The sequence below is a fragment of the Camelina sativa genome, chromosome 8, assembly GCF_000633955.1.
Source record: "Camelina sativa cultivar DH55 chromosome 8, Cs, whole genome shotgun sequence".
NCBI lineage: Eukaryota > Viridiplantae > Streptophyta > Magnoliopsida > Brassicales > Brassicaceae > Camelina > Camelina sativa.
In genome coordinates, this window is record NC_025692.1 from 25,104,555 (window position 1) to 25,117,896 (window position 13,342).

The 13,342-nt window shown below is 38.5% G+C and overlaps 5 protein-coding genes across 6 annotated transcripts in view; 1 reads left to right on the plus strand and 4 right to left on the minus strand.

The window, feature by feature from the left end:
• The window catches only part of LOC104709919 (exportin-7-like), a 4,013-nt gene extending 982 nt beyond the window's left edge, over positions 1 to 3,031 (minus strand). The window contains exons 1-10 of the mRNA XM_010426461.2: positions 2,931 to 3,031; positions 2,304 to 2,561; positions 2,050 to 2,210; positions 1,833 to 1,898; positions 1,498 to 1,615; positions 1,182 to 1,291; positions 995 to 1,090; positions 626 to 749; positions 353 to 420; positions 7 to 18 (exon numbers count right to left, since the gene is read on the minus strand). Of these exons, the coding sequence (XP_010424763.1) occupies positions 7 to 18; positions 353 to 420; positions 626 to 749; positions 995 to 1,090; positions 1,182 to 1,291; positions 1,498 to 1,615; positions 1,833 to 1,898; positions 2,050 to 2,210; positions 2,304 to 2,561; positions 2,931 to 2,943 (1,026 nt within the window). The 5' untranslated portion in view covers positions 2,944 to 3,031. The remainder of the gene's footprint in view (positions 1 to 6; positions 19 to 352; positions 421 to 625; positions 750 to 994; positions 1,091 to 1,181; positions 1,292 to 1,497; positions 1,616 to 1,832; positions 1,899 to 2,049; positions 2,211 to 2,303; positions 2,562 to 2,930) is intronic.
• Positions 4,090 to 7,108, plus strand: LOC104708502 (dnaJ homolog subfamily C member 2-like). The gene is made up of 2 exons (XM_010425086.2): positions 4,090 to 4,312; positions 4,921 to 7,108. The coding sequence occupies exon 2, from the start codon at positions 4,964 to 4,966 to the stop codon at positions 6,923 to 6,925; it is 1,962 nt and encodes a 653-aa protein (XP_010423388.1). The 5' UTR covers positions 4,090 to 4,312; positions 4,921 to 4,963; the 3' UTR covers positions 6,926 to 7,108.
• On the minus strand, positions 7,237 to 10,024 carry LOC104708501 (transcription factor GAMYB-like). Of its 2 annotated transcripts, none has more exons than XM_010425084.2 (5): positions 9,862 to 10,024; positions 9,465 to 9,539; positions 8,981 to 9,376; positions 7,912 to 8,890; positions 7,237 to 7,740 (listed from the first exon to the last, which is right to left on the minus strand). In XM_010425084.2, exons 3-5 carry the CDS (start codon positions 9,326 to 9,328, stop codon positions 7,490 to 7,492), a joined length of 1,578 nt encoding a protein of 525 aa, XP_010423386.1. In that variant the 5' UTR covers positions 9,329 to 9,376; positions 9,465 to 9,539; positions 9,862 to 10,024; the 3' UTR covers positions 7,237 to 7,489. The 2 variants fall into 2 exon arrangements, with proteins under 2 accessions (XP_010423386.1, XP_010423387.1); XM_010425085.2 differs by having other exon boundaries at positions 9,818 to 10,024.
• On the minus strand, positions 11,190 to 12,973 carry LOC104708504 (glycerol-3-phosphate acyltransferase 7-like). The gene is made up of 2 exons (XM_010425087.2): positions 12,353 to 12,973; positions 11,190 to 12,263 (listed from the first exon to the last, which is right to left on the minus strand). Exons 1-2 carry the CDS (start codon positions 12,920 to 12,922, stop codon positions 11,343 to 11,345), a joined length of 1,491 nt encoding a protein of 496 aa, XP_010423389.1. The 5' UTR covers positions 12,923 to 12,973; the 3' UTR covers positions 11,190 to 11,342.
• Positions 13,168 to 13,342, minus strand: part of LOC104709920 (glycerol-3-phosphate acyltransferase 7-like) — a 1,215-nt gene continuing 1,040 nt past the window's right edge. The window contains exon 2 of the mRNA XM_010426462.1: positions 13,168 to 13,179. Coding sequence (XP_010424764.1) covers positions 13,168 to 13,179 — 12 coding nt within the window. The remainder of the gene's footprint in view (positions 13,180 to 13,342) is intronic.

Below are 13,342 nucleotides of genomic sequence, written 5' to 3' on the forward strand. Positions count from 1 at the left end.
CTTCACAAGCTCTGAAAGCTGCAGATTAATTCATTTATGCTATTACATAATGTCTGAATTTATCAGCCTTACAAACCATTAAACCTTGTCCAAATGATATCCACCCTAAAAAATACCATGACGTACTGAAGTCTAAAGTACATATAGAATCACTGTTTTCTTTTTTCTTTTGCCTCAACATATAGCATCACTATTTACAAATAGTTAAGACTGTCTAACTGTCACATAAAGAAAATAGAAACAAGTGTGTATTTACTCAAGTACATGGCATCATAACATAATTTTTGAAGCTACCGAACAATCAAAATTCTACAAAGTGTTATCTAGAAAAGCATCTAATCGAGACATTTACCTGATAATTCAACCTGAAACGCCCAAGTAGACGGCAGAATACGTGGTAATTATCATGATCAGCAAGACCTGATCCACAAAAGCAATTGGTGTAGACAAACCCGGATCAGCGAGATATTTTTAGTTTTAAAAAAAGATCAATGAGGTGTAAAGTTTGCAATAAAACACAAGATTAACACATACTGTACATAACATGTTAACAGACTGCATATGATGCAACACCTTAAAAGCAAATATTTATAGGAAAGTCCAGCAGTATAATACATCAACATACCATTTCCAGTTTGAAGAATTTCTCTGGTTCCCGTCATCAAATGAGCTAAAAACTTAGAGCGTGTAGCATCACTTGTGAACAGAGAGCGCCTCACAGAAGCCAATCGCACCAAGCACTCAAGTGCCTAGAAGTTAAACCAGAGGAACATTAATATATAACAAAAAGTAAGTTATCTATAGCTACCTATTGAGTCCAAAGTGTACATGAAATAAATCACATCCTCAAAGACATTACTGCAATTAAAACATCTCTCCTCACAATAAGGGTGAACAAAACTTTAACATTAAAAATTCACCTTCTTTGATGAAAAAGATGCCATTTTATTTGTTCTCTTCGAGAACTTGGAAAAAAAAAAGTATATGGACATACCTCTTTCGAAAGTGGTGACTCTGTACTACCATAATAATCGAAAAATATCTGCAACGTGGAAGAATCCTCCAATACTGACCTCCAGGAAGTTGGAATCTAAAAATTATCACTAGAAGTTATAAAACCCTGGAAAAACGAGTACAGAAAGACATAGGTGCTAGGCATTAGAAAACTATCACTGTTCTACCTGGACTGTACCAAACTCCTCTGTGCTTTCATCAATTGAAGTTCCGACAAAGTCAAATGATACACACCTCAGTGCAAGAGAAAGCGCCAATTCTTGTAAACGACCAGCAGCTGGTTAAAAGAAAATCTCTGACTCGTTACTAACGAAAATTTACATGTCTATGCCTAGACCAACTGATAGAAATCGACAAAGATAGCAAATACTTAACGATTACAAAAATTTCCAAAAGCATAAATTTTTAAGCTGGAATGTACAAATTTTCATACTTGACATGAAGGAATATAAGGGAAAAGCTGAGAAAGATGACTCATATTACCATCATTTTTCAGATAGCTTAATGACGTCAAAGCTATTCGAAATACTTGAAATAAGGATTGATCCCTAAAGTTGCATGCAACCCTCCGGTGATGTGTAGAAGGCAATCCTGGGTTAGGCTAAGAATTAAGAAAAGAATAGATGCAGAAATGTCAATAAGCATTTAAACACAAAAATAAAAAATAATAGACGAAACCCGACAAGTTGAAGCACAGTAGAAAAGTATAAAGCTAGAAATCAATACCCTCCAAAATTAGTTTTTTGTGAAACGGTATCTATCCAAAAACATGCACACAGTGAGTATATATAATTCTTCAACCACAATACATCACTAACCTGATTCATCTCCTGCACAAGTTGATCCAAAATTCTTAAACCAATAGCATAGTGATCCGAAGAACCCTATAAGCAACATAATTAACAAACCCTTGTAAAGAATATCTGAAATTTCCACAAAAGTATCATCTACATGGGTATTCTGAGATAAAAATGTCCACAAAGCACTAGAAACCATGGAAGAACAGTAACTATATTCCCCAAGAAGATGCCCCACCTGTTCCAAGAAGTTTGTAGATTCCTTGACCACATCCCGGAATCTATCATCATCTAACCATCCAAACTTTGTGAGCCGGCAAAGCAATTGAATGAGCGAAGCAATCACAAATGATTGCATCTTCGGTCCTCTTGTAGCCAGATAGTTCACAATATACGCCCCTAAAGAAAATGGAAAACCAAGAACAAGTAAGATATTAATGGCCAGAAAGAGATGTTTTTATTAGTTTTGTTAGGATGGCATAAGAAGTTTACTGATGTCAAGGCGAAGATTCAGCGGAAGGGTATGATCAGTCACTTGCTTCAACAAACTCGAGCTAGCGAGCATTAGGGAATAAGGTTTTGATGAATTGTCGAGAATGTATTGACATTGCGATATATAATCCGTATTCACGGAAAAGCATCTCAGACTATTTTCGGCGTGAGCCCTCTCAGCTGAATTCTGTGAGTTGTATAATCTCTCGCACATCGCCTCAAGTTGCGCCAAGCTCTCCATTGGTAACAAAGCAGAATCTGACCAAAAAGGTAGAAAACCATAGATACCACTACCGTCTTAAGAAGAATATTTCGACAAAATTCCAGATTTATTACAAAGTATTCTGATCTTAGAACTGTTAAAAGTGGCAACAAAAGAAGGGAACGTATCATTACAATAACATTTTCCCAGAAAGCCTTCACTATTTTTCAATCAAAATATCTAGAACTGGATTGAAACTTTAACATCACAATAAGTCAAACAAGTAGCAAGAGAAAAAAGCAAATGATACATTTTAATAAACGGAACAATGAATGAAACACTAAGATCCAGACAGAGATTGAAAAATGTTAACAATGACAAAAAAAGTGCTGTATCAGTTAACAACGGGCACCATAAGTAGCTACCTGTATATATCATTTAGATCTCATACAACAAAGAGCGCAAGAGATAGAGTACACAAGTAGTAATAGAAAAAAACGAAATAGCCTAATGGCAGAGATAAGTTCCTAACTCTGCATGATGGAAAAGGTATTGAAGCTGTGTATCACCTAACTCCAGCTCAGTACTCGGGTTGATTTCTGTTTAAAAGGTGGAAAATCAAACTTCAGTTGCCAAACCACCCATGTAAATACTCACACTAGCCATAAAAAAACTCCGGACTTACTTAAGGATGAAAAGCTACTACTCTACATGAGACACAAAGCCACACATTATCAAATGCTACTAAAAGCTTGGTAAGTCAGACACAATATAAGCTAACTCCAGTAGAAACAAAAAGTACTTGGAAGTTATTTAAGCGCAGACTTTGCAGTACCAATCCTCTCTACAAGCTAAATCCTATCTAATTTTATGAAAGCGCTCGGAAAAAATGAACTGATGAAACAATAAACGAAGTATGTGAACAATATTATTGGCACACTGAATCATCTTAAGCGATTCACTACCGTGCTCACTAGAATCCACAGATTAATAAAAAAAAAAAAAAACCAGCAACAGTACGGAGAAATGTGAGCACATAGAAAACCTAGATTTCGTATTTCAACAATCTCCTAATCATTTTGCGGAAACAAACAAGAAGAAGATTTATCATCGATCTTCACAACTTCACGAATCAGAAGACTGAGAACAAAAAAACAATCGAGGAACAAAAAAAAAAAACTCGGAAAAAAAAAAAGAACGATATGAGAAACTAAGCTTTGGCTTACCAGAGATTGAGCTGGTAGCAACTCAGATTTGTAGTCCGATGATTTTTTTTTCCGGCAAGCTAAAAAAAAAAATCTCGATCAATCCCCCCAAGCGTCGATGGTTACAACGAAGAAGACGAAGAGAGACGTGCAGTCTGATCAGGCGATGACAGCGTTTTGACGCCGAAGAAAGAGCATTTGCCGATTATATAAAAAAAAAAAACTTCTTTTTTGGTTTAGATGCTCTCGCTCCCCCCTCAACCCCTCGAGATGTTTCCATATGGGCCAAATCCGAAATTGGGCCTAGGCCCATATTTAAATCAGGCTTAAAAGGAAATAAGGGTTGGCTTTGTATGTCGAGAAGAATAAAATCAAAAAGCGTGTGTCAAAACAGGTTTAGTAAACTTCCCCCAGTTTTAAAGCTAAAACTTCTTTTGAGTCTTTCTTTCCCCTTCTCTTCCTCTTCTTCATTGAGCTGCCGCCGCCGTTTCCTCCTGAACTTATTGAACTCTCGTTTTCGTCGTTTCTTTTACGACTTACGAGAACTTCGGAGGAGAAACTCACGGCAGACTAAATCTAAGCGACGGCTAGCTCACTATCTGGTAAGAAACCTGCTTGTTGTTTTTTTCTCTCTTTTGAGTAGGGTTCGATTCGAGTTTTTGAGATCGCTTTAAGAATATCTTGCTTTGTTTGTATTTGTGTTTTAAGAGGTAAACCCTAAAAGACGAAATCTGAGGGCTTTTCTCTGTGTTTATTGTTTGTGCTGATGATGTTAAGTAGGAATACTAAAAACTAGGGTTTAGGAGCTATCTCTTGAGTTATTATCGATTGTTTGTTGACTCGCTTCTGTTTCAACCTCCGTTGACAAGTTTCAGAGGATGTTGTAAATACGTATTTACTGCTTGTGGTTTTTATTTTATAAACTTTGTGAATAACCTGAGATCTTGTGGATTAATTTTGGATTTACAAAACTGTTCTCTTGGTGTTATTGCTTGACTCTGTTTTGCTTGGTGTTATACCTGGGATTGTAAAAGTGTTTTAATTTAGACCTTGAATCTACTTCTAAGTGGATCTAAAGTAGGAAAAGTTTCTATCTTCATATATAAGTTTATTTGTATCTTTTGTATCTATGTCTGCTTCTGAATAAACTGTACTTGTGTATACTACTGACTAAGGAGTTTTACTGCATTACTTTGATTCTTTGTGACAGGAACAAACATTGGTGGATTTGAAGCTTTGACGCATATTTCATCATGCAGAGTTGGGGAATTAACTCTGCTATTAAGCTACTTACATACTCCAGTGAGCTTTCGGATGGAAAAGCTCTCTATGTTTCTTCCAATTGTCATCCTGTGAAGGCTTTAAACCGTGAACCTGCTGGTCATGCCTTCCATTCTGCTGCTCTCAAATTGCGTGGTTGTGCTAAGGAAGCCACTGGCAAGAATGAAGATACCGATAAGAAAGTCCCAAAGGAGAAGGATAGTGAATATATTCCTTCCTATGACTCGCATAGCAACAAAGGAAAGAAGAAGTCCGGGAAGCAACAACATGATCACTATGCTTTGTTGGGTTTGGGCAATCTAAGATATCTTGCAACAGAGGATCAGATTAGAAAAAGCTATCGCGAAGCTGCGCTGAAGCATCACCCTGATAAACTTGCTCCTCTACTTCTTGCTGAAGAGACAGAAGAAGCAAAACAAGCCAAAAAGGATGAGATTGAATCTCACTTCAAGTTGATACAGGAAGCATATGAGATTTTGATGGACTCAACAAAAAGAAGAATATTTGACTCTACGGATGAGTTTGATGACGAAGTCCCATCTGATTGTGCTCCGAAAGACTTCTTCAAGGTTTTTGGTCCAGCTTTCAAGAGAAATGCAAGGTGGTCGACTAATCCGCGTGTACCAGATTTGGGAGATGAAAATACACCACTTAAAGAGGTTGATAGCTTCTACAGTTGGTGGTACTCTTTTAAGAGCTGGAGAGAGTTTCCTGAAGAAGAGGAGCATGATATTGAGCAAGCAGAATCCCGTGAGGAAAAAAGGTGGATGGAGAGAGAGAATACTAAAAAATCTCAGAAGGCTAGAAAGGAGGAACATGCTCGGATTAGGGTTCTTGTTGACAACGCATATAAAAAAGACACAAGAATATTGAAGAGAAAGGAGGAAGAGAAGGCAATGAAGCTTCAGAAGAAGGAAGAAAAAGTTATGGCCAAGAGGAAGCTGGAAGAAGAGGCTGCTGCAGCTATTGAAGAAGAGAGAAGGCGAAAAGAAGAAGAAGCAAAACGTGCAGCAGAGGCTGCTCAGCTGCACAAGAGAACCAAGGAAAAAGAGAAGAAGCTTCTGCGCAAAGAACGAAGTCGGCTCAGAACTCTCTCAGCACCTGTTCTGTCCGAGCGTCTGCTTGGTATCTCCGTTGAACATGTAGAAGATCTATGCATGTCACTTAACACCGAGCAGTTGCGAAAGCTGTGTGACAAGATGGAAAACAAGGAAGGACTGGCTCTGGCAAAGGTGATCAAGAATGGGGACCGCAGTGATGATGATGAAGCAGAGAGTAACGAAGAAGAAGTTGTAGTAGCTGTTAAGCAGAATGGTCATATAGAAGCCAAAGTAGAAACCAATGGTCATGTAGAAGCCAAAGTAGATACGGCTACTCATCAGAAGAAAGAGAAACCATGGAGCAAGGAAGAGATTGACATGCTGAGGAAAGGAACAACTAAGTTCCCTAAAGGAACATCTCAGAGATGGGAAGTCATATCAGAGTACATTGGTACAGGAAGATCTGTGGAGGAAATTCTCAAGGCAACTAAAACTGTACTTCTCCAGAAACCTGATTCGGCTAAAGCATTCGATTCTTTTTTGGAGAATAGGAAACCCGCTGCTTCAATTGCCTCTCCTCTCTCTACACGAGAGGAACTTGGAGAACCTATTATAGCGACCAAACCTCATGAAGAAGACAACTCAACCAAAACAGAGACCACAAAACAGAACAGTAAGGGTGAAGAGAACAACAATTCTAAACCAGCAGACCCAGAAGGCTGGTCTGATGTGCAAGAAAGAGCTCTGGTTCAGGCTTTGAAGACGTTCCCAAAGGAGACAAACCAAAGATGGGAGAGAGTAGCAACAGCTGTTCCAGGGAAAACGATGAACCAATGCAAGAAGAAGTTTGCTGAGCTTAAGGACATCATCCGAACCAAGAAACCCACAGCCTAACTTATCTGAGCCCCTCGAGCCGTACGCACTGAGATTTTGTTTTGACAGAGAGGAGCGTAGACTCAATTTTTGTTACAATTCATATTTCATATACATCATCATCATCATGCTACTACTATCTACATAAGAGTTTTTGACAACTGAATCTATCCTTATTTATCTATTTCGTTCTAATTTTATTTAGGCCCGTGTCTTGATCGAATTCTGTCATTGTACGGTATCAACCTTGTTTTCCTTTTTCTGTTCCTCCCAAAGGAATTGACTTGAGAGAGTTGTTCACAAACCAAATCAAAGTAATCCAAAGAGAGACATTAAACGAAAGTATTCGGTTTTAACATTTTAATCAAATCAAACAGTTCTACAAAATCAACCACTTCATCCTCCTGATGAATCGTGATATGGTTATTGGTACAGAAGCTAACAAAGTGTCGGCTTTGATCAAAGGGGTCCAAGAAAAAGATATTATTCTTGCAACGGCAGTTGCTAGTCCACCAGAATTGACAGATTTTGAGCGGCTCTCTAATCCAATCCACAACCAATGGAGTGGAGGATGTCCCCGGCTCGTTAGGGTAGCTCCGTCATTTGACAGACAGGAGGCATGTTGCTCCAAGAACAAGACCCAACTCCTGAGGATGCCCCAACACTCGTATGCATATACTCATTTCCTATGTCATCGCCGAGGAGAACCGTGAGTGCGTCGCTCATGCTACCTGACTCTTTTGCAATCCCTAAACCATGGTCAAGCCAGCTCGATGCAAGCAAAACGTCAGGCCGTGTTATATCCAAGAGAGGTTTCCGCCTTTTTTCTCTCTGCCCTGCATAATTTTACAAGTTTGGGTAAGCTCTCTATCCAGGCTCAATATCTCAGCTATAAGAAATGTTAAGTCCAGATACCAAATAGAACTCTCAGAGAGAAGATGAAATCTAATCAACAAACTAAACTGCTTCAAGTGAGAGGGAAACTGGTAAGGAGAATAGTTACTAACTTGGTGGAATTCCATCTGCATTCTGTTGTGTTGAAATCTCGGAATGGACCAAAGTCTTAAGAGAATTGTCAAACTCTTCGGATTTAGTTTGGGACACAGTAACCTCGCCTAGATCAGCTGGTGGAATAGTTGAAGCACAGCTCTTGTACAAATCGTTCTTTGTAGTACTATTTCTGATCTTGGCTTCCAGAAGCAACATATCGAGCAGACCAGTGTCACAATTTGAAAAACAATATGACTCTTGTCTCCCCGTTGGTGGTGGTGGAGAGTGAATGTAAGCATCAAAGGGATCAAGGAGATCAGAGTGTGGTGGAGATGACGATTTCTTCCACTGGTCAAATGTTGTTTCTGAATATTGGAATGAAGGGAGCTCCAGCTTCACTGCCCCATATGAGGAGGGCTTGGAAGAAGGAACAATGCCACCCGTAAGGGTATGGCTATCTGGAATCACAACAGGTGAGTGTTGTTGGTTTCCATAGAGAGGATGATCAACATGACAAGGAACTGAGAAACTGCAAGTTTTGGAAATCTTTTGAGGAGATGATGTGTTCTGGAATTGTTCAGGCGATGGGAATTCTTGCTTTATGGCACTGCTACACCCAGGATACAACAATTCAGATTCCCAAAACCGCTTCGAGCAGGGCATCATTGGTGTCATGAAGTTCTCATATCGAGGTGAACTTGCCGCATTAGCCAGATTTTTGTAAGCAGTCATATCTGCTAGGTCAGAAGCACCAGGTGCCATGTCGGTAACAAAATTAAGATTGTCAAAGAAGACATTAGACTCACAACTCCCAAGCTGCAAGAAATCTGAATGTCTTCTATCTTCTGCCATAAGTCTACTCTTGGCATACTCTTGACTCCACTCAAGTACCTCAAGATGCATTTCAGGAGGATAAAGTGGTAAACCAGCTCGCTGTCGCCTCTTGATGCGAGTGTTCCAATAATTCTTTATCTCATTATCCGTTCGTCCAGGCAACTGTGAGGAAACAAAAAAAAACTCCATGAAATTAGTCTCTGCGCACACATTTAAAAAGGAAAGCATATCCATAAGAAAAAACAAACTTACATGAGCAGCCATACGTGCCCATCTATTTCCCATCTTAGCATGCAACTCAACAATGAGCTGTTCTTCTTCTTGGCTAAACGCTCCTTTCTTCAAGTTAGGCCTGAGATGATTAGCCCACCTCAAGCGGCAGCTTTTACCACAACGGAACAAGCCAGTGTGTTTCTGGACAGCATTCCAGTTACCTTCACCATGCTTATTGACATAGTCAATAAGAATATCATCTTCAGCTGAACTCCATGGGCCTTTCTTCAAACCACTTCTTTCCCATCTACTTCTGCAGTCACTACCATTATTATCATCAGTAGCTGGTGACTCATTATGGTCACTGTCAGTGCTCGTGTTACTCATCTCTCGTTAAGCACTTCACAGCAATAATTTAGTCATTCAAACTCCCACCTAAAAACATTGTTTAACCAAAATCAGCTTTAAAATCGAAAATTCATAATCATAAAAGAAGTAAAAGAGTCGAAAAAAGGAAACAAACCTCAAATAAAAGAAAACAGAAAAAAAACAAATCCAAAACTGTCAGACGCTATAGAGCTCTAAAGCTGGATTTTACCTGAAGACAAAACAGAATACAAAAGGATTATTATTAGTCTATAGCGAAGAAGAAGATCAAAGGCGATGCTTAATCGAAATCGCAGCTAGAGAGATCAGGTGAAAGAGAATACGGAATCCGAAAACACACACAAACACCTGATTTCTAAAATAAAAAATAAAAAATAAATAAAAAAACTAGCTAAAGATCTAAAAGGACTAATCAATCATAGATCCATGAAGAGCAAATTCGAGATAGAAACGGAAGGATAATCTAAAAAAAAAAAAAAAATAGATTACGCGCAGTGAAGAAGCTGAAGAGAAGAGAAGAGAATAAATTTCACCAGCAAAGGTTTTTGATAGAGAGAGAGAGAGAGAGATCCACAAAGCTTTAGCTTGAGCTGCTGAAGAACATATCGAGTTGGAAAGGAAGAAAATGGAAGGATGAAGAAGCAACAAAGTTCATTCCCCCTTTACTCTCTTTTCTACCCTTTTTTTTTTTTTTACCTTAAATTTATAATCTGAAAACGTTTTTTTTTTTTTTAATTTCATATCAATAAAACTATATCATATGTGAAAGAAAAGAAAAAAAGTGACATTGAATAATATATTGATTTGAAAGGGTTTTGTATAAACTTGTAAGAAAGAAATAGAGAAAGACGTGGTACTCAACTCAACTTTGGTCACCTTTTTTTGCAGGCTTTTTTGTGGGCTGAGTTATATCACTCTCTCTACTTATCTTATTTCATGTTCTGTCGTATGTTTTTTACTTTATGCGTATGTATGTATGTATGTATTCCCGTAATAAAAGGACGACACTGGGCAGCTTACGATAGCTTGACATTTAGATGATGCATGCCACTGCTGTAAGACATTCATAACAGACTCAGCAAACTGGTCTTTTGCTAGATTTAGACTATTAACTTTTGTCTTCTGGCTGTTAATAACTTATCATTAAGACGGAATCTATCTACTGTGTCAAGCTTTGCATTTTTTAACTTAATCAAAACAAAAGCAGCTCACCGTGTGTTATTATTATTATTAAAGAGCCACAATAGTTATAGTATGAACTTAATAGAAAGCCCAATATGTACTAAGATGAAAGCCCATTATGAGGGAAGGCGGCAGCTAAAAGTCTTGCGGTCAAAGAGTTTGTCGTCGTAATCCAAACCATATAAGCAATTAAACATTAATTATTTTGATCATAAATTTATAATATCGTATTTGCAGCTCAAGTTTCCTTAATCAATTTCTAATCTACCCCCACCAAACTATACAAATCGTCTGCGCATGGGCAACCATTATTTTCTCACCAGTTTAACTATAATGATTAAAAAACAGTTCTATTTCTATACATTTATTTTTTAGAGATGTAATGTCTACACAACCAATTTAAATTACAAGTAGTTAGAAAACTTAAATGTTTTTAAAACGCATATATCCACATTATTGACAACCTGAAATTTAGACCTGTGTGATCGACAGTCATTACCGTTTACATGCATAAATTGTCCAGATCCACATTGGTCAAGGGGTCCGACTATATATTCGATATTGGTTCAATTATTTGATTGGGTTATATCTGTTGGACAACATGTAAAAACGTTTGTCATTTATTTTAATTTTAACTTTTCATAAAAAGATTATATGTAGCTGCAATTATATTCGACAATAGATCAACGACGAAAATCACACAAACCTGTAGTCATATCCACTTTCAACAAAATAAATCTAAAGAATGAAAACTCAAAAAACATGTTTGTAATCAGTGATCACATAATTTTGAAAATATACTAAATTAAAAAAAAAAAAAAAAGTCTGAAAATTAATGGAAAAAAGGCTTGATAGTGGTGACGACCTTCTTGACTTGGTCGAGAAATGACAAATACGACACGGTTCCGTCGTTTCCTGCGAGAACCCTGTACTTATCCTTCCTTGTGAAGTTAGTGCACTCAAACCCTAACGTAGCGGCCAAGATCCTCTGTACATAATTGGCAACGTCATAAGGGCTCTTCCCTGACGAACACGTGGCCTCAACTTCGAGCTGGTTCAAGAACGTCACCTCATAGACCGGTCTCGGATTCATGAAAAAGAAGATCGGATCCAAACCTTTCCAGCCTCTAGCAGTAGTCGCATGAAAGAATCCAACTCTGTAGTTCATTGCCACGGGCACGATATCGTCCGTTAACTCTGCGAAAAGTGCACTAAATCTCAGCAAAAACGGCTCACGACAAGTGGTTCCCTCAGGATAAACCACTAAGTCCCCATTAGACAACTCTTTCTTGATCATCTCCGCGTCTACATCTCGAATTCGAGTTAAACGAAAGGTTGGGATCGGAGATAGGATCTCGGATAGCCGAGAAATTGAATAGGTTACGGCAGGAATGCTACGTCCAAGCACATACGATAATACAACCGGGTCCATTAGGGTTCTATGAGTGCATACAAATAGTACGCCTGGGTTTCCGGTGGTTGCTGGTGCCGGAGGCTTTCCTTTTACGATAAATCGAATGTTGAATATACGTGAGACGTAAGGTATGGCCCATAAAGGGAGCAAGAACCCAACGAAGATCCGAATCACAGCTAGTATTATTCCAAAGGGGATCCAAAGAAGGATAACAAGTGCGGTGGCTGGTGTCGGCAGCTTCACCAGACGTCCATCGTGGAAGATAACCGGTAGTGGTTGCACATGTAGCCGCTGGTTATGACCGTTGTGGTTTGATGGAACCGGTGCATGAACTTGCTCCTATCATATTCAAATTATAAGAATGATCGTTAACTTTTTCTTAATTTCTTTAAAACAAAAATATTAACGTGTTTCTTGTATATACTCACCTCACATAGCGATAGGAAAGTTGGAGAAGTTGAGATAACCGGTCGTCCGAGACCTAGTTGAGGTCTCCCAACAACAAACAAGTTAGCAACATTGTTGGAAACAGATCGATCCACATCGGTCTCCTGAATCAAACCGGTGGCATAGCCGAAACGGTTCACGATAATCTCTGTACCAATGACCTCATCGGCTCTAAGATGGTCCTTAGCGAATCTCTCTACCATAACTCTTGGCATTCTTGTCACAACGATTCTCCTCTCGCAGGAACCAAAAGCTCTCCAAGCGTCCATGCTGACATCATCCATGTAAAATTTGGGAAGAACGGCTCTAGCAACTGATTCGATCTCTGATTTGTGCAAACCGGCCGTTGCGACAAAGATCATTAACTTGAGGCTACCGTTTCTGTAACCCAAAACGTCGAGGAGTGCTATGATGGGCCAGAGAAGCAGTAGGATCGCGAAACGGATTAGACCTGAAGCTTCGAAAGCCACGAGCATGAAGTAAGCGAAGGGTTTTGGGTTTTTCAGTAGTGTTCCTTCTAGCTCCGACACAACCGAATGCGATGACTCCATCACAACTTAATTTGTTTCTTTGCTTTTTTTGGGGAGATGTGGTTTCTTGAGTTTTTGATTTGTTTGAATATGAAAGATAGTGGATTATAAAGTTCGTTTATATAAGGTGTTGGTTGGATTTTAAGTTCGTCTCTAATGCAATAACATGGCAGTTTATCAGTTTCGCAACAACTTTTTCCCTTCTTCTTTTTTTTTGGTATATATGAACGCATTAATTTTTTTGTCAATTTCATAATTAGCTTAAGTCAAATGTATTTCTATACGTAGGATATGAACACATAAGATAGATACTGAAACTTAACGTACGTGTTAACTGTTTCCCTTTTTATTGACTTCTTCTTTTTAAAAATACCTTTACAAAAAAATGGAAGGCTACACGTAACGTAAGATTTACAATCAACGAATCGAAACATTTTGATG